This window comes from Protomyctophum parallelum (genome assembly GCF_964188405.1).
Source record: "Protomyctophum parallelum genome assembly, chromosome: 8".
Classification (NCBI taxonomy): Eukaryota; Metazoa; Chordata; class Actinopteri; order Myctophiformes; family Myctophidae; genus Protomyctophum; species Protomyctophum parallelum.
The window spans coordinates 14403727-14427421 of NC_139703.1; the positions used below are offsets into that span (position 1 = coordinate 14403727).

The 23695-nt window shown below is 44.4% G+C and overlaps 2 protein-coding genes across 2 annotated transcripts; one reads left to right on the forward strand and one right to left on the reverse strand.

Annotated features, from left to right (window-relative positions):
• Positions 1 to 54: 54 nt before the first annotated feature.
• Positions 55 to 18606, reverse strand: nckipsd (NCK interacting protein with SH3 domain). Its single transcript, XM_083771653.1, has 13 exons — positions 18274 to 18606; positions 17014 to 17126; positions 16717 to 16927; positions 16347 to 16422; positions 15368 to 15906; positions 14311 to 14481; positions 13550 to 13636; positions 12929 to 13067; positions 12663 to 12743; positions 4469 to 4597; positions 2515 to 2604; positions 2047 to 2219; positions 55 to 1915 (listed from the first exon to the last, which is right to left on the reverse strand). Exons 1-13 carry the CDS (start codon positions 18442 to 18444, stop codon positions 1691 to 1693), a joined length of 2205 nt encoding a protein of 734 aa, XP_083627779.1. The 5' UTR covers positions 18445 to 18606; the 3' UTR covers positions 55 to 1690.
• Positions 18389 to 23650, forward strand: ndufaf3 (NADH:ubiquinone oxidoreductase complex assembly factor). The gene is made up of 6 exons (XM_083771691.1): positions 18389 to 18518; positions 18936 to 19017; positions 22171 to 22366; positions 22595 to 22661; positions 22758 to 22858; positions 23100 to 23650. The coding sequence occupies exons 2-6, from the start codon at positions 18953 to 18955 to the stop codon at positions 23202 to 23204; spliced, it is 534 nt and encodes a 177-aa protein (XP_083627817.1). The 5' UTR covers positions 18389 to 18518; positions 18936 to 18952; the 3' UTR covers positions 23205 to 23650.
• Positions 23651 to 23695: the final 45 nt, after the last annotated feature.

A 23695-nucleotide genomic window follows, 5' to 3' on the forward strand; every position in this document is an offset into this window, starting at 1 on the left:
TCTTCAATGGTGAATTTGTAATATTTATATAACACATGACATTCACACAGCTCATTGTTATTATTTTGTATTTATTTTGTAAACGTTAGGAAAATACAGTTTGATACTATTATCCTCTACCAACATCTGTTCCAACCATTTAAATTGGGAAAAATATAGTTTTATTGTGACAGTGGGAAAAGCAAGTTTATGAACAATGATAGACAAGAGCAGATGACACCTAATCTTTCACAATGTGTAAGAACAAACACTGTAGGTACAGTATGCATATACACTCTCAACATATAGGAACATTCACAATAAGCATACGCTCTCTTTAACACTAAAAATAGACTTAGGGCACTATGCTCATACATGAGTGAATCAGGAAAGTGAGAAAGAGAAAGTTGGCAACATTTTAGAGCGTGTTTAAAGTAAGCTTCCAGAATAATCCATGAGAGGACAGTGACTATAGAAAAAAAAACATAAGAATGCATGAGATAATGGAACAAATAAGGATATGTACATTTGTGCATTTTGCTGTTAAAGTATTAGACCTTGATAAGACTAAAGGCATGCCCCCATGTGTTTCTACTAGTAATTCTCAACTGGACCTATTAATGGAGCCAATTAATTAATTTAGAGTACTGCATTGGCTGATTTATTGGCACCGCAGCAATATTCTGTATATTGAGCCACTTACATGTAATGACTGTTACTCTTGCCTAACATTTTTAGACATCTAGGCCAAAATAGTCCATGGATTGCCTTGAGGTAAACAATATTAAAAACACAAGTTTCTCTAATATAAATAATAACAGTGGAATACCTTTCCCTTTCAACGAGCCACTGCTCATACTGTAAGTAGTCAGCTAAAATGTTATGCATTGAAGAAAGCTTAGGCCTATTCCTTAATATAAAAGCCTTACTGCAACAGTTAGTCAATATTAATGCAGTATATAAGTAAATAAGAACACAGGAAAAAACAATAGGCCTAGGCCTATATGTAAACAGAAAGTGACTTTTGACAATTTAGTAACCGATTATTTTCCATGCACAGTAATCTGTATTCATTATATTTATTTATAGTGAAAAGTACAATACAGACTAAATAAGAGACCGGGCCATTTCAGTAAAGTAGACTTATCATGTAGCAGCATTGCCAATTCAATAAATAGTGAGTTACAAAGATCATAGCATTGCAATTGTAACCACTAAAGCACGCTGTATTTTTAGGTAACCAAGTTGGGTAACTAACTTCTTGTATTTGACAGGCCATGCCAGTTTGCGAGATGAACACCATGACAGACTAAGAATATAGCATTCTATGAAATGAACAGTGCTCTCAGTAATCCACAGTAGTTTGGTCCCTCAGGTGTGCACATCATGGACTTCCACTAAGCTTAACTTCTGTATGGCTGAACATCAATGTCTCTCTTTTTGCATTCACATGTTTATTCCTTTCTTCAAATGTATTGAAGGAGAACACTTTACCATATTGGTCAAACTTTTGAAGAGAGAAAAAAAAAAACGCATGAAAGCAAAATAAGCAAATTCCTGTTTTACCCCAGGTCTATGTATACATGGAATCCTGAAAGACAAGTCAAGTTAGATTCGTGTCAGTTGGCACTGCCAGAAAGTTCAACCTCATCAGTGCTATCCCACGCCATAAGGGACCATTCTAGAGTGTGAGAGCATGATGCTGGTATGGTTAGTCCTTGTTCTCACAGATCTGGGGGAATTCCTTGTATATCTCCTGCACTATTAGCTTATCCATCTGTTTCACTGTGGCGCTTCCACTGTCCTCTCCTGGATCCTCTTCTTCCCTTAAAATCCTCTGCAGCGCTGACTGCAGGTCGGAGAGGCGATGCTGGTGCTCTAGGTAGTCTGTTGAGCGCATGATGGAGTGCATGAGGGAGAGATATTCCATCCTCAACTGCACATAAGAGAGAACATGGGAAAATGAGACCATTTGCTGAACGGCATTAAAGAAGATTTCTAGTAAATGAGGCTTTATCAATCAAAAGATCGGAACTGGAACAAGTTGTCCCTATGTCTGCATTTTACCTTGTCTCCGGGTGAGAGGTCAGATATCTGTCGAACAGCAATGTCGATCATCACCATCATATCGTTGCGGTAGAAGATGTCTGAGGAGTCTTTGCTAGCAAAAACATCCTGCAGGAATTTAAGTACTGAGTGTGGGGCAGGTGGGGTATGTTTGAATACACATACGGGGTCATCTAGAGAGGGGACACATAAAGAGTGGGTTATAATAAAAACAAAACAAATAGGAAGACATTATTATAATAACAAAAAGTGAGATTACATTTTGGATTATTATTAATAATAATGTAATTACTTTCATAATCATGTTACTGTAATGTTAGTGAGGTGAATCTCCAACAATGAAAGAAAATCAAAATATGTAATATAAATATATGTGTGTAAAAATATCAAATTGACTAAATTGATAGACCGCTTAACCACTTAAGGAGCATATTTATAGATATATTTGATATAACAAAACCATCTTACCGCCACTGTTTAGAAGCAGCAGGACTTTCTCTGTCAGGATCTTCATATTCTTCTTAATAAGTTCCAGCATAATCACATTGGTGCTGGGCACTGAAAAGACAACATGCACACACACACACACACACACACACACACACACACACACACACACACACACACACACACACACACACACACACACACACACACACACACACACACACACACACACACACACACACACACAGTATATTACAATAATTATTAATAGTTTTGTTGGTAAAGTGTTGCAAGAAAACTGAACAGACTTAAAGATGTAGTGCCAGTACTTCATTAGACACCCTGGAGTCGTTTTTATGTGCAATAGTGTGTTAACTTTGTATTTAGGGTTTCTTCCTGGAGGCTGAACCTTTGACAGTCAAACAGGCCAATGATATAAACACTGATAGTGTGACGTATACCTATTGTACACTCACACGCACCTCCCCCTCATTATATATATATTTTAAATAGGACAACCTCTGTGGGCGGAGCTGCCTGCCACATACACACATGTGAACTGAACGGCGCAGTTTGCTGCTCTGTGCCTAACTGTGTGACATATTTTCAAACAGTCATTTCACACATTACCACACCACACATTACCAGTTCACAGCAGAGCAGACGTCCATTAGATTGTTTTTCGTTAGATTGGAAGCAAGTACCGTAAATGTTCATGTCGGGTCCTCAGGATTAATCAAGGAAACCACAAACCAGCCTCTGCTGTCTAGTTGCTCTGCTGAAGGAGTTCAGTTTGTTTCTTTTATAATCACTCTGAATCAAAGCCGCCCAACGGCTTTGATTCAGAGTGTAGTGTCACAGTGTGCATTCTTGTTGGCTGTAGTCAATATGTAGGTCCTAATACTTATACAAGGCTGTAAAGTAAAGTATCTGTTGTGTCGCACTGGAAGTCATGTTGCCATGTCTGGCTATTACAAGCTACTTGGGCTTGTTTTTATATAAGTAACTTGCAGGGGAGATGTGGTTGACTTGACCAATGGTTCATGTGAAGTACCCTCATGTTAATATGTTGTTAAAAGGATTGGTGTTGTTTTCATAAATATTCAAGAAAAAAAATATTTGACTTGTTTTCGTGGACCTGGCCGCTTGTTTCTTTAAATCTGGCTCAAACTCAATGCAGTCAGAAGGAAGAAATGGGGCTGGGGTGGACGGCTGGATATTTCTGTGCAACTCTGTTATATTGTTTTGTTATGCGGTTGTTTTGTTATGCTTTTCTTTAGTTGTATTGTGTTTATGTCTTTGTCAATGTCTTTATTTACAAAAATAAGAAAATTAATAAAATACAAAAAAATGCAGTCAAAGGAAAGGCATATTCATGTTGTAAATTGAGTTTGATCAGAGCAATAGAAGAGTGGAGAGTCTTCTGGTTGCTAGCATCATGGGCCTAGGGCAGAGCTACAAGTGTTTTTTAGTGTTTTTATTTGGAGGAAATAAATAAATGATAAAAAAAAAATCTGAAAGAATTATAGGCCTATGCATGGATAAATGGTGGCAGTATAAATGCATAATGGTGCTGATCTCAGAAATATGGGAAGTGTTAACTTCTAACATTCACAAAAACAGAGTTTTTGTTACATTACAGACACCAATTTGTCCTCCCTCTGATATTTTGTAAACAAAAAGGGCAGATCATGGGCTGTCCTAATATAAGGAGGGGGAGGTACTAGGACAAGTAGGTGGTCTTAAAGGAGGAGGCGGAGGGACTGGATTAGGTGGGTGGTGCTAAGGTTAAACACACGCATACCTAATGAACTGGTGGGTGTGTCCACATAAAACCATCATTTTAACAAATACTGTACACTTTTTTTGAAAAAAGTTCTTCCTCCTTATATAATATAATAATAATACCTGATGATCATGTTTAAGGGTGGAAAAAAATCACGGCACTCCATCTTTAAACAAAGTGTCAGCTCACCTGTGTGGTGGAGGTTGAAGGCCAGGAGAAGGTTTAGAAATAGGTCAGGAAGCTGTTCTGTGGGGTCTGATGGAAGCCCCTCTTCCACCACATTCAGAAGGTACTGAACAAACTCTGCATTCAAATGCTCTGAGAACAGAGAGTCAAGGAGGCACTGTTATCACAAATGTGTGGTGCCCCTGAGCAAGAAACATAGGCCCTCATTTATCAACCGTGCGTACGCCAAAATATGGGTGCACGCCGAAATTACCGCAATTTTTGGCATTTACCATTTCCGCCAAAGCTTGAAATTGAACTTGTGCCAAGACAAAAATCACGTCTGGTCGGGAGCTGTTGTACGCTTTGTCCTCACCTGTTTTTCTGTCGTAGAACAGCGGAGCAGCATTGTTTGACCAGCTGAGAGGCTGTCACAGGCATCGAATGTATTCACTCCTAAAATGTTAATATAAAACTGTATATAGGCTATATGGGCTACATGTAAAAAAAAAGAAAATGAAAATAAATGAAAAAAAGGAATAGGCCTACATGATGTGTCTTTGTGTCACATGAAATTGGTAAGATAAGTGTGCACGCAATTAAAATCAATGTTGCAAGTTAGATGCTTAAGACATTTAAACAGTGTTTTGCATGAGATGAGCGCATAGGCTAGCACATGAGTGGGGTGAGGCAGGCAAGGGTTAGGCAGGCAGCAAGGCAGGCAAGGGGGAAACGTGTTTATTGACATTTTTCGTCATGTAACTATGGTTTTGTTAAGTATTCGTTCACGAAATACTTCACTCTATGGGATGTTTCCCTTTGCGGAGCAAAAGGGCAGAAACTTCATTCATGAACTCCCCAGGGCATATGCTCCTAAAATATGCCCTGTGGGTTTAAGAGCGATGACGTAGATGCCCTGCTTCTCGAAGCATCTAGGCTGCGTCTACGTCACAGCGCGCTCATTCGCTTTTCCTCTGCCGAGCTGAAAGGACAGACTTCTGTTACTGAGTCAAGTGTTTAGGGCAATTTATACCTTAAAAATCGGACAAGAGTGCAACTCGAGTACCGTGAGGTTCCCTGATACTTGGACTTTTCTTCCGACAGAATCTTTCGCAAAAACTCTGCAGAAACAAAGCTCCTAGACGGTTCGTAAGTTCTATTACCAGAACATTTCGAAAAGACCGCCAATTCAGATATAGAGGGGTAACAACTAGCTTACAGCTGGCGCCGCTTAGCGGTTAGCTTAGCAAGGCGCTACCTTCTATTTTGCTATCTTTCTCGTCTCGGGGCCAACAAGCCCGCTACGGTTAACATAGCCTCAGTCTCACGAAGGTGCTACCTTTTCTAGCGAGCTAGCTCGCTCTCGTAGTGTTACTCACTAGCTTAGCGCTAGCATAGCACCTTCAACGTTAAACTAGCCGGTGTTTTACTGGGCCTGTAAGCCAGTTTTCGCTAGTCTAGTTTTTCACCTAGAGACTATACGATAAGCTACCTGGTGCTTTACGAGGCCGGTAAGCCCGTTTTTCGCTAGTCTAGCTTTCACCTAAGCTACACGGCCTAGAAGCCCGTAACAAATTAGCTTTCTTCACGTTCGTGGCCACAAAGCCCTTTCACAAGTCAGCTAATTCCTGGTCCCCCTCTCGACGGAAAGCTACAAGCATGTCTTCCCCGGTGAGGGAGACCGCCGCCGCAGCTAGACGACGCCGAAGAGGCATCATTCCCGAGCCACAGAAGAAGTGCACTGTGGCGGGATGCGGCAACAAGATGTCCGGCTCCGACAGACACGAAGTATGTCTGTACTGCCTCGGCGTGGATCATGCACGCAATGCGCTTCTCAATTACGACGACCTATTTGGTTGCGAAAAATGCAGAAGTATGGACTTCGCCTACCTACGAGGCAGGCTGAGGCGCGTCGATGAGTTCTACAAGCAGTACACACTCGACGACCGCGAGCACGAGCACTATGGACCGAGGCAGAAGCTGGACTATACCCCAGCTCCGCCTCGCACAGCCAGAGGCTCCACTCAAGAGCGACAGGAGCGGCCTATACCGGCCCCCCGTAGCCGCGCTACAGCCACGGTCTCCTCCCAAGCAGCGGCAGACAGGGCCTCCGCGGCCCGCTACGAAGCTGACGGAGCCAGACCTAAGAGCGGCTCTCGCCCTCTGATACCTCGTCAAGTGAGTACACCAGCAACCGGGCCTCGCGGCCGCGAGATCCCGGCTACCATGGAGGAGCGCTCCGCCAGGCCGATAGCAAAGCCTCGTCTCCACACTGCGGTCTCTACTACCTTGGCAGCTCGCCTAGAAGCCTCTCCACCACGCAGCAAGGCCCCCATTAAGGACTGGGCTGACGCTGAAGAAGGGGAAATCGACTACGACGAACTCCCCTCCTTCCAGGAGAGAGGCGACGAGCGCTATGAAGTCTTAGACGAGGGCAACTATCAAGACGACTCGTCAGAGGCAGACGAGTACACTCGCCGCCCTTTCCAGGATAGTGAAGACGACGAGGTAGAGGAAGTTCCTCCCCCCGTCGACAGACAGGTAACACCCCCACCTCAGCCTTGCTTTGTTCTCCCCAAGGATAATTCAACCCTGATGGAGATCTACAAAAGGGCTGCTATCCGCCTTGACCACGCCTGGGAGGAGACCCCCAGCGAGACGGTGAAATGGGATGGACGCAGTGATGAGTACGTCCCCCCTCCTGTACCAAAGAAGCAGGCCATTCCTCAGGCCTCAGGCTTTGAGACCTTGCTCAGCAAAGCCTGGACCGACCCTGTACCCAAGATAGAGGCCATCCACCGCCGTGGCAAAAGGTCAGCCACCGAAATGAAGGGCATGGAGAAGCTCAACCTGCTCAAAATGCCCTCCATGGACAGAGCCATGGCCTCCTACCTGGCTAACCCCCAAGCCCCAACTGTGATCCCACAGGACAAAGACCCAGTCTTCTCCAGTGCGGCAGATAAAGAAGGGTCTAAGGTCAACAGGTGGCTGTATGACCACATGACCTACGTCGCCAGGGGGCTCAACGCAGGAAGCCTTCTGCATGGATCCATGAGGGCTCTCCTGCTAGAAATGGGCAACACACCCACCCCAGAAGAACTGGCTGAGATGCGCCGCCTCGTACACGAGCTGGCCCAGCTCCAGTATGATGTCACCAAGCACACTGGAGCAGCTCTGGTGGCCTCCATCCTCCAGGAGCGGATGAGGTGGGTGAACCTCGCCCCTCTCCCCGATTCAGTGAAGAGGGACATGGTGGGGAAGAACATATCACACGAGAGCCTCTTCCATGAGGTTCTCGAAGACATGTCTGTCTCCATCCAGCAGGCAGAGACCTCCACCAAAACGATGAAGGCTCTTCAGCCACTGGCTGCCAAGGCTCCACCGGGCCGCGGCAGGGGCAAGCGTGCCCCATGGAAGCCCAGGACGTCCAGCAAGGACCCACCCGGGCCCCCGAGGGACTACTCCGGGGACAGACAGCGTCCACCGCAGGGTCCACGCACCGACCATCGCCGCTCCCCCCCGCCCTACAAGCCCAGAGGAGGAGCGTCCAGGGGCCGAGGCGCTGGGAAGCGGAAGTGACCTACATGGCAGGTCCCAGAGGGGGGTCCTAGCCTCACCCCCCCGTTCTCTCCCACAGAGTTCAAGGCCGGAGGCAGTGGTCACGGACCTCGCCTCCGAGCCGGCGTTAAAACGCTTAAGGACGAGTGTACAGACTGCCACGGGCAGCAGTGTACACACGTACCAAAATGTTGTTATGTGCAATTCACAAAGTGTCATTGTTTTTGCTTCAATAAAGTTTCAAAAAAACAAAAAAACACAAAAAACAACACAACGAACTCTGAAGGGCACAAGCCCAGCCATGGGAGAGATAACCCATACTGTAACAGCACAAGCTGTTACAGGCCGGGACCACCACGCCAAAAAATTTCTTCACTACCCGAAGAATCCACTAGAGGGAGACATTCCACACAAGGTGAGTCTTCCCCTAGGCAAACCGTCTTCATGTACCCACAGGCCACAGAGAGACGTCACAATACAGGCGGGTCTCCCCCCACACACGGGGAATCCCCTGTCACGTCATCTGTCAAAATGGCGGGAGTGCAAAGCATCATCATGGATCATGCGCACTATAGCGACCGGATACAGGCTCCAGTTCGTGTCGAAACCGCCCACTTTCGAGAGGATCTTATTCTCTCAAGCGAGGGGACAGGAAGCAGGCATCTTACAGGAGGAGATCAAATTCCTCCTGCAAAAAGGTGCCATCACGGAGGTTTCTCACAACCAGGCAATGAACGGGTTTTACTCCCGCTACTTCCTGGTGAAAAAGAAAGGCGGAGGGCTCAGACCCATTTTGGATCTCAGAGCTCTCAACCGCTATTTAAAAACCTTCCGCTTCAAAATGTTGACGCCACCAGTCCTACTGCGATCAATCCGCAGAGGGGACTGGTTCACGTCAATAGACTTACAGGACGCATACTTTCACGTTCCAATATACCCACCGCAAAGAAAATTTCTGCGCTTCGGGTTCAATGGGAAAGTATACGAATACACAGTACTTCCCTTCGGAATGTCCCTGAGTCCGAGAGTCTTTGTGAAATGTACAGCAGCGGCGATAGCCCCACTGCGACAACAGGGTCTTCGTCTAGCAACCTATATAGACGATTGGCTCCTATCCGCAGACTCTCAACAAGAGGCGCTGTCACACACACACATAGTGCTCAGCCACCTCCGCTCTCTCGGATTTCAAATCAATTACGAGAAGAGCATGTTAACGCCGACACAGTCAATAGACTTCATCGGTATAACGCTAGACTCAGTCTCTTACAGAGCTCGCCTGAGCCGAGAGAGAATAGACGCAATGATACAATCGGCAACGTCTTTCAAGAAAGGACGCTCGATTCCTTTCCACATATGTCTCAGGATGGCGGGGCTAATGGCTTCCTCAATCCATTTAATCCGCCTGGCCAGGCTACACATGAGACCATTCCAGCTATGGATGAACTCTCTGCGTGTACCTATGTACCGTCGCCACCAACGGGTAGAAGTGACGTCACACTGCATACTAGCCCTACAATGGTGGATAAACAGACGGATCCTTTCAGAAGGAGTCCCCATGGGGAGACCTCTGATCAGGAAAGTGGTCACCACAGACGCAAGCATGACAGGCTGGGGAGCCACGCTGGAGGGTGCCACAACCAGGGGGGTGTGGTCAGAGCAACTACGCTCCTCCCACATCAACTATTTGGAACTGATGGCGGTTTTCCTCGCTCTGAGGCAATTCGAACCGCTCATACAGGGTTGTCACGTGCTGGTGAGAACAGACAACACAACGACGATGTGTTACATAAACAAACAAGGCGGTCTCAGGTCCCCCCGTCTTCATCAGTTAGCTCGAGAGCTCATTCTATGGAGCGACTCTCGGCTTCTGTCCATCACAGCATGTCACGTCCCCGGTATTCTGAACACAGGAGCAGACCTGCTGTCCAGAGGACCTCTCCGCTACTCAGACTGGTCTCTACACCCACAGGTGGTCACACAGATCTGGAGCAAGTACGGGACACCCGAAGTGGACCTATTCGCCACAGAAGGGAACACGACGTGCCCCCTCTTCTTCTCGATAGAGGGGCCATCGACGCTGGGACTAGACGCCCTGTCACACCGATGGCCCAAAGGCCTACTCTACGCATTTCCCCCACTGACCCTCATTCCCCCCACTCTGGACAGAGTGAGGACTCAGGGTCTGACAATGCTACTAGTAGCCCCAGCCTGGGGGGTCTGGAGGTCGGAGATAACTCACCTCCTCTACGACCAACCTTGGCAACTCCCTCTACGAGTGGATCTCCTCACTCAAGCAGGTCGGGAGATTTTTCACCCTCGCCCCCAGGACCTAGACCTATGGGTTTGGCCCGTGAGAGGGTGATGTTGTCCGACGTAGGCCTCCCTCCGAATGTCATAGCCACAATTCAGAGGGCAAGGGCTCCATCAACAAGGGCCCGCTATGATACGGCATGGCACGTCTTTGAGCAGTGGTGCTCAACACGGCCTACTCAAGTGGTCCCCTACCGAGCGTCAGTAGTGGACATTTTGACTTTCCTACAAGAGTTCCTAGACAGGGGACTAGGTCTCTCCTCGGTCAAAAACAACTTGGCAGCAATCTCAGTCTGCCATGTGGGGTTTGAAAACGAGACGGTATGGAAACACCCCCTAGTTAGGCAGTTCGTTAAGGGCGTACGAAGGGAACACAGGATCAACAGATCCCTGGTCCCCTCCTGGGATCTAACCCTAGTCCTGGAGGCCTTAACCAAGGATCCCTTCGAACCACTGACGACAGTTAGTTTGAAGAACCTGACACTGAAGGTAGCCCTCCTAGTTGCCTTGACAACTGCTAAAAGGGTCAGCGACCTACACGCCCTCTCGACCTCGCCAGAGTGCATGAGGTTCGATGACAGGTCAACCAAGGTCACTATCAAGCCCAACCCAGCCTTCATCCCCAAGAACGCTCTCTCCGTGTGCGTTCCAGTGGACCTACAGGCTTTCCACCCCCCTCCTTTTGCTTCTAATGAAGACAGGAGGTTAAACTGTCTCTGTCCAGTGAGAGCTTTACGAGCATACGTGGACAGGACGGCCCCCTTCAGGATAGGGAATCAACTATTCGTATCCTGGGGTACCAGGACCAAAGGAAAGCCTGTCACAACGGTCAGCATCTCCAATTGGATAGTGCAGACCATCCGCCTGGCTTATACTAGTCAGGGAGTGGAGCCCCCACAGGCGCTGAGGGCTCACTCCACAAGAGGCATGGCAGCATCCTGGGCACTCTGTAAGGGTGTCCCAATCCAAGAGGTCTGTACCGCAGCGAGCTGGTCCTCTCCCTCAACATTTGCCACATACTATAACCTAGACGTGGCAGCGCCCTCTGTGGCGCACGCAGTGTTGGGGGCTGCCGCACCATAATGGACCTATTAGGCCATTAAACCATGTGTAATCACATAAGTCTAGATGCCCTGGATATACCAGGCCTACATGAAGCATCTACACTGAGAATGTATATCAGCCCGAGGCTACTACCATTCTCCACCGGGACCGGGCTATCAACCAGAGGTTGCCCAGCCCTCATTAGGTTACTTTATATAGCCCTGAACACACTTGACTATTTTCAAGACACGGGAGTTCATAAGGTCCCATAGAGTGAAGTATTTCGTGAACGAATACTTAACAAAACGAAGAGGTTTCTTTAGAAACCAAGGTTTTGTAAGTAGAGTGAGCGAAATACTTCACTCGAAACACCCTTCTGTCTTGGCCCGGCAGAAGGAAAAGTGTTCGAATGAGCGCGCTGTGACGTAGACGCAGCCTAGATGCTTCGAGAAGCAGGGCATCTACGTCATCGCTCTTAAACCCACAGGGCATATTTTAGGAGCATATGCCCTGGGGAGTTCATGAATGAAGTTTCTGCCCTTTTGCTCCGCAAAGGGAAACATCCCATAGAGTGAAGTATTTCGCTCACTCTACTTACAAAACCTTGGTTTCTAAAGAAACCTCTTCGTTTCCAAGGTCGTACTGCAGTTGTTCATGTCGCAAAAATGAGGGCGAGGCTTGATTTCATAGGGCGTGCCAGATAGATTTCAGCCGTCACATTTATTAACGTCGGAACGAAATTAAGGAAGGATCAGCTGTTTGCGATCACTTTATAAATGCCGTGGCGACGTGGGTGTACTATGAAACCTACACTCAAATTTGGGGCAGATTTTACACTCAATTGATAAATGAGGGCCATAATCCCTAACTGCTACCACAATGCCTTATTAATGACAGCCAGTCACTGCTCCCAATAGTTAGGATGGGACAAAGTCCACGTATGTGCAAATGTGCCATATACCCTAAAAAACAAACTATCAGTCAAAACATATTAGCTTGTCTGCATTATTATGGGTAGTAGTACTTACTGTATGTATCTACTGTAATATTGTCTATTATCGTAAATGTGTAGAATTACTGGTGTTTTGATTTCTTTAAATGTTTTTTTTTGTGGCTTTCGCCTTTATTTTTATATTTTATTGTAACTTATTGTACACTGCCAGACTGGATTGCCAGCCAAGGTGCCTGGACCACTGAGCCATGGCCCAGGCCGGTGTTTTGATTTCTATCTATAACTTTCATTTATGTAGCTGCATTATACAATGTAATAGTTCTTTCACAAGCGTATCACGAATAATGTACATACCATAGTGATGATATGGCACCTGCTCCCCCATCGAGAAGATCATGGTAAGTACCAAGGCTGTGTAACACATCTTCTGGTGTTCTGGGAAATGGAAAGACATGACAATAAAGTATAGAAGTGTGAATTGCAACGGCATGTGCGTCAACATGCAGTTTGTAAATGTTTTAGTGCAGGACACTGGTATACGATAAAGGATAAATTAGACATAACACTCTGGGTTCATATTGAGAGGAGCTGTGCAAAGGGTAAAAAGTAGCAATTGTTACCCTGGTTCTCAGTTTGCAGATCTCTGGCCAGCTCCATGGGCAGAATGGAGTTGAGGAGGGTGGAGATGAGGGCAGCATCCAGGCTACATATTGCTCCGAACACCTTGAGCAACAGCAGCCGCAATGATACACGATTCTCCTGCAGAGCCACACAGCAGCAATGACTTAGTTTCTACCAAGTGACCATTTAACCAGAGTATGGGAGAATGTACTGGTCCGAGAGGGAGGGGAAATTACTTTTCTGCTTCCACCCAGCCAATGGCTGCTAAGATGGTTCAGATGCTGTAATCAGTAGTGTCTTGCTCAACAACACTTTAAAGTAGGGTCAAAATGATGACCTTCTGGCTCCCAGACTGCCTCTACTAACTCATCATTCATGAAATTACATTTGCGTAATCAAATATTGGTTTGGTGATGATGTATCATGTAAAGGTTTCAAATATCCATCCTTTGTTCCATGTTATAAAATGATAGGTAATGGTTTTGACTGCTGGGTAAACATATTGATAACTTGTGATGAGTAATTTCATCCTTTTATGGTCTAAAACCTTCTACATTAATTGCATATATATAATATCATCCTCATAATTCCAAATAATAGATGCAGCAATAATGTCCTACCATCTGATAATATGACACTAGAGACAGGACCGGCTCAGAGTGGTTGTCCTTGCACATCCTCCTGCACACCACTGGATCTGCATCAGTCTGGAGACAAACAGAGCGACAATGATATGAATTAATTCATGGTGATCCTTTGTATTTCACACTATAGGCCCCGTTTCCACCAGGGTTGAACCGGCCCGGTTCTTAGTCCATGAGTCAGAGCTCCAAAATTAGAACGTAATTTATGAATTGAGTGGGGAAAAAACACACCTATATTGAAATGTTTATAGGATCAATATAAATAAATTCATATTATATTAATATACCCCTCCACAGGAGTAGCTTTTTCATATTTATCACACATTGTTATTTTCACCTACTATACATGAGGTCAGTAGGTACAAATGAAACGAATAGTTATCACCATGAAACTTCCCCAGTTGATTGACATGAAGACATTATGATTTATTACAAGTTTTCAGAAATGTTACATTTAAATATGCAAATTAGGCATTATATATGCCAAAATAAATCAATATGAAAAAGATACTACTGTGGAAGGGTTATTTATTGTATATTAATTCACTAATATTGACCCTATAAACTATTTAAATTAATATAGGTATGGTTTTGCTCACTCAATTCATAATTAACATTCCAATTTTGGAGCTCTGGCTCATGGACTAAGAACCGGGCCGGTTCAACCCTGGTGGAAAAGGGGCCTCTCTGGACTTGGAAAATGATAGGTTAAAGTCACAATATGAATGCCTTATTACCAGTATCTTCAACAGTTCCTCTAAGTAACAAGTGATCAGTTGATGATCTTCATGAAGGGCCCAGCTACGCTGTTGGGAATCATCACAGTGGTGTGCCAGGTCCATAAAGATAACCTCCAGACGTTGTTCATCATGACAGACCTGCCCCTGTGGCAACGCGGAGCTCAGGTTCTGCAGAGACACTTAGCCATTAGTACACGTCGCTGCTATCACTGACAAAGCAGTCAACTTTGAAGAAGCATAGTCCATCTATGAAATCACAAAACCTGTCTGTCTATCTTTCTATGCGAATGCGTGTCTGTACCGTTTGACCGGTTGACTTCAAACTTGGTGAGTTGTGCTAACGGTTTCGTAGAACATATCTGTATCTACTTTATCGGTCTGCAGGTCTGTGGAGGAAACACTGAATCTCTATGCGTTTGGAGAGGAGTAGGCATCAGTTTTTTAATTGGCAAAACCGACCGGTAGGCTTCACAGATACTGTAGGTGTGGTTTTGCATCACATTTTTACCTCTGCGTCATTGTAAGTGGTGGCGTGCACTGCACATTAGAACTCCAAATATGGAGATCCCCATTTCTCCATCTTTAGTTGGTTGCATGATAGTCAAGTGGGTAGCACAACGGTACTCTAGTTAACTGGTTCCCAAACACTGGGTCGAGTCGAGACCCTTGTTGGTCATGGACACATTTTCATGGGTCCCTTTATTTTTTGTTTACTACATTTTGTTTAATTATTATTATTTCAAAACATTTTCAAAAAATATTCTCATCTATAATATTTTTATTATCAAAGAATGAGTTACTAATCTAGTTACGGGAGTGTAGATAAAACATGACTAAACAATACTTAATATTGAAATCTGGTCAACTAATATTATTATACCACTTTTAACCCAGAGTCTATACTTTATATTGGACATGTCATTATATATAGATCGGCAAGTTGTTAGGCCTACTTGTCATACAACAAAGTTTTTAGAACTTAATTGGTTATGTTATTCAATGCACATGTTTGTTTCATCTTGAATTTGGGCAATTTTTCACGAGTCAATCTCACCTTGCTCTGTACCAACGAGAGAAGGACTTTCTCCAAGGCAGAGGAAGCTTGAGGTAAGGTGATCTGCAGATGGCCCACAACCACACCAACAGCGACCCGCGATAACTCATAACTCAGGCCTGTGTTCTTCCGTACCAACTCGATCAGTTCGGCCCCAGTTGTCATGGGAACTGGCGTAGTGGGGCTGCCAGGAGGGCTTTCAGCGACAGAAGGAGGGGCAACTGGCCAATCGCTGTCAGGCTTGTCCTCCTTAGTGGGTAGAGTAGGGGCAGTTGGCTGAGGGGGCTGAGGTGCAGGGCTCTTCCTGGCCGGAGCTGCTTGGGGAGAGGAATCAGAGGGTAGCTCATCTGGGGCAGGTGGGTTTGGCTTGACAACACGGCTTGGCACAGGAGGGGGTGGGGTGCTGGCAACACTCGGGAGGCTTACATCAGTAGAGACCACTGAGCGGGAGGAGCCAGATTCTATGGAGGCGGTGCTGATTGAGAGGGAGGGGCCGGGGGACGGAGGGAGAGAAGAAGCCCTGGAGGGGACTTCTGGTTCTGCACAGAGGATCAGAAGAAGACATAGAACAGGGCTCCTGTTACAGTCACCTAACTATAAGGAAGTGACCCGACTAAGAATAGAGTACGGGTGTTGAGGCCAGTTCACTCCAATGCAACTCATTGCAACATGCAACTACTTACAACCACTTACAACCATTATCCCCAATGGAAGTTGCAAGGAGTTGCATTGGTGTGGACTTGAAACTGTTTTGTTGCAAGGAGTTGCGACTAGTTGCATTGGTGCGGTCTGGCCATTAAACGTATGTCAGTAGCCAGTAATATGAGCAAAACAAATAGTTGTAAACAACTGTGGTATGGTGTATTACAATGTAATATGCAGTAGAATGATAACGCCGTGAATGATAAATCAAGGAATAGATATAGAGCATATCAATGAGAACATGGGATGATATTAATGATGCTCTCTGAGTTCTGACCTAGGTGTCGGCTGCCTCTCTGTTTTTCGGGGGGTGGGGGGGTGATGGGTGCAGCACGTCGGGGCTGAGGAGGCACCTGCATGAGAGGAAAAACAGTGTGAACTATGAAATGCATTAAACTCTGATTAAATTGTAAATTGGCCACTTAAGCCCTATACTTATAAAAGTACTAGTATAAAAACGAGTAGGTATAAATAAACTAAATAACGACGAGTAACTAAAATAGCTGGTCTGCAAGCTCACAACGCATCGCTGTGCGTTCTTCCTTTCTTTATGTTCAGCTATAATGATATGCCCAAAATAGGGACACCAGGCTGAAAGTGGTTAAATTAGCTGCAAAAGGCTTCAGTGTGTTGTGCAAGCATTTTACCTGGTAAAAACCCTGTTCTCCTTGCATATTGTCCAGACTTCCTGACAATGGCACACTGCCCTGTCGCCCATAGTCTCGGTTTAGGCCATTGGGTGGTGGAGGGGTTTGACTGAGTGTTATTTCACTGGAAGACGAGGGGAGGCCCTGCTTTTGACCAGAGGTTACTGGGTTTCGTCGTGCCAAAGTCTCCTTTCGGTGATGGATCAACTTTCTGTTAACAAAAGTCAAATAATTATCTATATACAGAATTATCTGACTCCACAGTAACTGTATTTATCGTGTCTTATTTGCACTCACTGTAAGACATCTCGTTGCTCCAAGTTGTATTTGCCTCCACTTTTCATTGCAACATTATGGATGCCTTCGATAGCTCTATCAATGGATTGCAACACCTCATCCTGCTCTGGAGCCTAGAAAAGAGCACATACAAAGAGAGTATTTTCTTGTTCCCTGGGGAGCCTGAGGGCAAATTGCTTTTACAGCTTCACCCAGCTGATGGGTGCTAGGATGGCTCTGATGAGATGTTGGGGGTTAAGTGTCTTTCTCAGGGACACTTTGACTTGGGCGAGATGAGCGTCAAACTGGTGACCTACTGATTCCTAGCGGGCCTCTCTACGCAGTACGCACTCATCTACTGCCGAGTGGGTAGAGAGGGAGTGAAATATTCATTAATGTGGCAGCATGCATAATTATGAGATTGGAACCCAAAGGGAACAAATGTGTGGCCGGAAGGCATATGGGACCGCGGCTGTTAGAACTAGGGCAGTTATCTAACATAATAACGACTTTTAAGCAACATAACACACATAGCTCAGCATCATAGTCTCCCAAAAAGAACATAGCCTAAATGACAGTAGACAACCTGTGTACATGAACAACAGCAAAGTACAACACAGTCCAAAATAGTATGCTGTTGCGAAGTCTATTATGTAATAAATTACAATGCGTGTTCTGACATGTTTACAGTCTGTATTGAAGTTTATCGAACCCTTAAAACTCTAAACAACTAGGCTATAAGTAAATGAGTACAAACCAAAACTATATAGGGTGGAACACAGCACTATCTGTCAAGAGTCAGCTAGATTAAGACAATTAATGTCATAGGTTTATTTTTTGGGACCTGTTCTGTCCTGTCAGTCCTCTTGGTGAGGTTGCAGTCAGAACTGTCTGCGCGTGACACTGTGACAGGAAAGTACGCACCTCCACACCTTTGTCGCAGTAACAACGTCTGTCTGACTGCAGTGACATAATATTATGTACCTTGCTGGAGTATTTGTCTGTCCCCAAAATGTATAAAAATCACTACAACAAATTGGTTCTTCTGCACACACACTAAAACAAAAAGCAACATCACTTGCTGGATAATATTCTTCTGGCCTTCTGATTTACAGCATGCATGCAGACAAGCCCCTTTATCATAACTCTTAACAGTACGTAGTACCCGACCCGTCCCACACAGTGGCACACACCCTACACACGACACGACTACACGATCGGACCCTTTGAAATGATCGTTACGGTTTCATTCACTACACACATTCAAGTTAAAGTCCCTACCTGGATTATTTCGATATAAGAGGATGGTATGTAACCGGTCTCGCCCGAGCTGCAGCGCGACCCCAGCCACCAATGTTTATTGCTCCTCTCCAGGATTAGGAAGCTCTCTCCAGCAGCGAAGTGAAGCGAGTTGGGCTCCGTTGATCGGAAGGAATACAGAGACCGATACATACTTCCACTTAATCCACCACAGTGTCACCGAATACCTCTAGAACTACTACGAACGCCGGACACCCCCTTCTATGGTGGGTGGTTGTTTGTTGAGGCAGAGAGATGATTCTACAAGTCTCTTCAAGACATGGCCTGATCACAGATTTCTGCCTCCTATTTACAACACAAGCTAACCTGAAATGTTACCCAGTAAACAGCAGGGGGCGCGTGTGATCTCTGGGCACGCCCCCTAGGCTAACTTAATCAAATGCAGATATAATTGTTTAATCTGCGAAGTCACGCAGTATGAACATGTGATTCGTTTTTGTTTCGTTTTTTTTTCGTAAAGGTCACGTGTGAGTGTGGGTATATTTTAGGCTGTACTTGTTAAGGCCACCAATACATACAAATATACAAATATATATTATTTTCTAAATCACTCGATTTCACCTTGCAGTACACTACCGGAAACTGTGCCTGGTGTTACAAAGAATTCTGTCCTTTCACCCTAGACTCCATCAACAACAAAATGCTGTGTGCCAGAGTCCTGAAGAGTTTGTACCTCTCTCCTCGAGCATCCCCCGTTTTGTCGAGGTATGGACATGATTTGATACGATGTTTTATGAGACTTTTTTTTATCAGGCCTGCCTGATAGCCTCGCACTCTCCCGCATGTTAGTAATTTTAATTAAAGCAGAGTATCACGTACGTTATTCATAACAACTAACTGTTTCCCATACTTTTAATGAGGTCGGGAATAAATTAAATATTCTCTTGACTATAATCTAGCAAGCCATCCTGGCAGATTAACCTGTCAGAACTTGTGCTCTTGGCTGCCTCTGGCAGAAATAAGCCCAAATTCTTTGCTTGTCTACCATATGACAGTTTGTTTTATTAGGGAACATTTTGCCTTTAGACTACCCACTACGCCATATGCCATCTGTTCTCTCATTTGGTTTGATCATTGATGTTGGACAAAATAGGGCTGCAAATGTTTTTTTCTTTGAATAATGGAATAATAGCCTACACACACACACGAATATCGAATCGGTGTGAAAATATCAAATTGATAGATTGCTTAATCATTTAAACTAGCACTTCGCCTATTTTCAGCCTTATCTTCATATTGGGCAGCGGTGGCCGAACGCTTTGCGGAGCGGTCTTGATACCGGAAGGTCGCCAGTTCGAATCCCCGGACCGGCACGTTAAAATTACCACCGCTGAAGTGCCCTTGAGCAAGGCATTGAACCCCTACCATGAAATGTTCTAATGAGTAGGGTGTGGCTGTAAACAAGCATCTCGAGCTTAGTCCACTTCCCTGGGTAAACAAAGAACTTTGCTTTGCTTTGGTCCTCTCAAGCATTGCTCACTTTAAGATGGTACCTAGCCCCTTTCGGGACCCTTGGTTACCTTTTCTGAATTTTGGACGCGGTACCCTAGGGTCCCTCGTAGCTTATTCCACCCTCCATAGGACGCAGATTTACCCACTATCTGTTCAAGGAGAGCCGCGGCGCCGCTTGTGTGTTGGTGAGATGTTTCAATGATGCATAACACAGCTATAGGAGACAACGGAAACGTGTGCGAAACCGCATTAACCGTCGATGCCGTTAAGTATTTTTAATCTTTTTTTGAAATTTTGCTTTGCTGAACTCTCCTCTCTCTTCCTTGACTTCCTTATTGACTTTGCATTGCCGCCTCCCGAGCGGCAACTGGCTAGCTGCACGTCCTAGTTACTGCCTCTGATTGGCTGACCGTGTGCATGCAGGATGTTTATAATGCTGTTGTGTCGTGGGAGGCGGGACATGGGAAGTGAGGAAGAGAGAATTTCAGCGAAGCAAAACTTTAAAAAAAAACGGTTAATGCGGTTTCGCACACGTTTCCGTTGTCTCCTATAGCTGTGTTATGCATCTTTGATACATCTCACCAACACTAAAGCGGCGCCCTATGGTAAATCTGCGTCCTATGGAGGGTGGAATAAGCTACGAGGGACCCTAGGGTACCGCGTCCAAAATTCAGAAAAGGTAACCAAGGGTTCCAAAAGGGGCTAGATGGTACCATTTCTGTCTACTTGCTGTGCATCTCAGAGGTGGGCTGTGGACAGTTCAGAAACATTACTATAATCTTTAGAGTAAGGTTTCTGAACAGTCTAATGACAACTACAACAATGTTACTGGAGGAAACCGATGATGTCATTAGACTCTAATGACATCATCGGTTTCCTCCAGTGACATTGTTGGTGGTAATTTCATACAAGATTTAACTATAGAGTTTAGAGTTTCTGATACCTTGGAATCCCCATCAATGAAATCATTAGACTCTAATGACTGGGCTGTGGACATTACTCTAATGATTAGAGTAACATCTACAGCCCACCTCTAAGACCCAGAGTTGAGTATAGACAGAAATGCCCTTATAGTGTCATACAATGTTGTCATAAAAACCAGCGGAAACAGGCGATGCACAAGCTCGCAACTATCTAATTTGAAAATAGAGTTCTATTCAAATAGATAATTGTTTATAATCTTTTAAATCGATTTGTCATTAATCGATGTTTTAATCATGTTTATACATTAAATATTGCAACATAGAAATTATTCTATACAAAGTGACCAAAGATTGCAGGTTGTTTATACTGTCAAAGAATTCTTAGAAGTAAACATTTAATATAACTTAGTATAGCTCGTCGCAGTCCCGCCGCCTTTCATGGCGACGACAGGCGATGAATGAATGAATGGGGAAGAGAATTCCACATTCATTTTTCCCATAGACGTTTCAAAAAGTATTTAATTTGATTAGATTTTTATTTCGATCTCTTTTAGCCTTTCGGCTAATCTTCCAAGAGTCCAGAAATAAATTAAAACATTACAGATTACATTACATTACAAAATAGTACATTTACACTACAAATTACACTGATGCTAAAAGACAACAGTGAGTCAAGTATTACAGCGTTACAAAAATACCTATACCTCTAATCTTCTTCTCATACAACCGCACACACTCACGCACAGCATATGCCTGCCCAAAGACAGATACAGTACATTCACCTATCTATAGTGGACTATGCATGGCAGGGTCGTCCTGACCGCATACCAACAAAGAGTGACCTATTAAGCCTCGGACAAAGCTAACTCTTGTTTCGACAATAAACGTGACAATAAACGCAATGTTTTGGGCCGATCAAATAATTGGAAAAAAGAAAAAAGGGCAGGGTACAATACTTCTTTCTAATTATTTGATTGGCCCTAAACTTTGTGTTTGTTGTCATGATTTGTCACAACAAGAGTTGCTTTGTCCAAGGCTTAAATGTCTTTAAATAAATACTTTTTGTAACAGGCCTGTCGTCGTCATGAAAGGCGGCGGGACTGCAACGCTCTATACTATAATTACATTAGATCTCTTTTATTTAAAGCAACTGACCAGCTTCAGGAATATTTCGTAAGAGCTCACATGATCCTTGCCAGATTATGTCATATCTGTCTTTGTTTGAGCATCATGTGCCTAGTACTGTCTTAAGACAGTAGTGACTGTTCAGCTCTGTTCAGCTCTTTATCTGACCTATTCAATCAACAGACTAGCACGTGACTTTCGTGTCACATGTAACATCCACTACAGATTTCTGCCTTGACAATACTGCATACACTAAATTAAATAATACTACAGTATGGTTTCTATATACTCACAAACCAATATTATTACATTTGGTGTATGTGATTAAGCTTGTGTCTACTATTAATTCTGGTTCCAGTCTCATTCTGTTCCGGGGTCACAGACTTGGTCCGAGTGATGATGAGATGTACCAGCGCACCACTGTGTCTGTCATGCAGAAGGAGCCAGGCGGTGGGGCCATGATCCATAGCTACAGTCCCAGAGGATTTAACATTGATGGCAACCAAGTGTTTGGGCCCTGTGCTTTACTGCCTCCAGCTATCCTGCAGTGGAATGTAAGGATGCAGTGCTGTTCACGAACATAAAGATTTTGCTTTGTGTGTGACTTGGCTTAGCAGCAGGTAACTGGAAGAGTGGACACCACTTGGGCATTATTATTAAGTAATTATTGGCAAAAATGATCACAAGCTTGTAGAATGTCCATTTCTGCTGTGTGACACACTGTTGTAAATGAAAAGTGTAAAAAGTATAAATAGTTTAGTTGAGTTTCTTTCCCTCTGCAGGTTGGCAGTCATATAGACATCACAGAAGAGAGTGTCGCACTTTTTCACATGTTGGAGCCACGAATAGGTAAAAATAGGAGAATTCAACATTATAAATGTCCCATTTTACGGAAAGCACCAAACATCTAATTTCTTTCATGCTCTTGTCATATTGTCATTACAGAGATTCTTGTGCTAGGAACAGGAGCTCGGACTGAACGGATTGATCCCAACGTCCTATCCCTTCTGAAGAGTAAAGGCATTGCTGTGGAGGTTCAGGACACGGTAAAATAAACATCTGTTTATCAATTCAATTCCATTTTTGTGCCGAATCTCAAGACACTTTAAATATAAAGCAGTGCCCCCCCACCCTAATATAACATCAGGCAGAGAACTATTTGCCTTGACCATTCGGAGGGGGGGACGAGAGAGAGGTAGATACAGAAAGAGAGCAGGGATGTCTTTTGGACTGTAATACCTATTTATTTATAATTCTCTAATTCTATTATTTTCATTTTCGTTTCAGCCAAATGCATGTGCAACCTTCAATTTTCTGTCCAGTGAACGAAGAGTAGTAGCCGCTGCTCTGATCCCTCCACCTATCAGCACAGCACTGGACCTAACAGAATAGGTCAACGAGAACCTCAATGTTCGTCTGTCAGTGTGCAAGCCTTTTCTGTTGTTTATCAACAAAGTGTTTTTGAGCAAGGCACTTAACTTCCAACGTCTACAGGTTGTACTGTGAAGCTCCCAGGTGTGAGTTAGTGAATGATTGTGAAGCATGGCGTTGCTGAAAAAGAGCATTTGATTTGTGTCCAACAAACTGTGCAAACAAGGTATTTATGATCTGCCATGCATTAGTGTGGGGCAGTAAAATGTTTGACACCCTTCATGCTTCATGCAGTGGGTGGGTATGTATTATTTGTGGGTAAACTATGCATGTGTACAGAATGACTGCTGTCAATGTTTATGAGCATTTTTCTATAATTGTGTGTTATTGACTAGGTATGCTGTGTGTAATAAATAATTAAAAATTAGATGAAACATTAAATGAATTATTTTGTTATCTGCTGTACTATTTAGATATTTCTTTTAACATCTCCAACTCCAAATATATTAAAC

Coding starts and splice junctions, on each gene's coding strand:
- nckipsd (XM_083771653.1), bottom strand. CDS start 18,444: ATGTATCGGTCTCTGTATTCCTTCCGATCAACGGAGCCCAACTCGCTT. Junction 16,928..17,013: donor GAGCAACGAGATGTCTTACA/GTGAGTGCAAAT, acceptor TTTTGTTAACAG/AAAGTTGATCCATCACCGAA. Junction 15,907..16,346: donor GAGAGGCAGCCGACACCTAG/GTCAGAACTCAG, acceptor TCCTCTGTGCAG/AACCAGAAGTCCCCTCCAGG.
- ndufaf3 (XM_083771691.1), top strand. CDS start 18,953: ATGCTGTGTGCCAGAGTCCTGAAGAGTTTGTACCTCTCTCCTCGAGCA. Junction 22,367..22,594: donor CAGCTATCCTGCAGTGGAAT/GTAAGGATGCAG, acceptor TTCCCTCTGCAG/GTTGGCAGTCATATAGACAT. Junction 22,859..23,099: donor CTGTGGAGGTTCAGGACACG/GTAAAATAAACA, acceptor TTTTCGTTTCAG/CCAAATGCATGTGCAACCTT.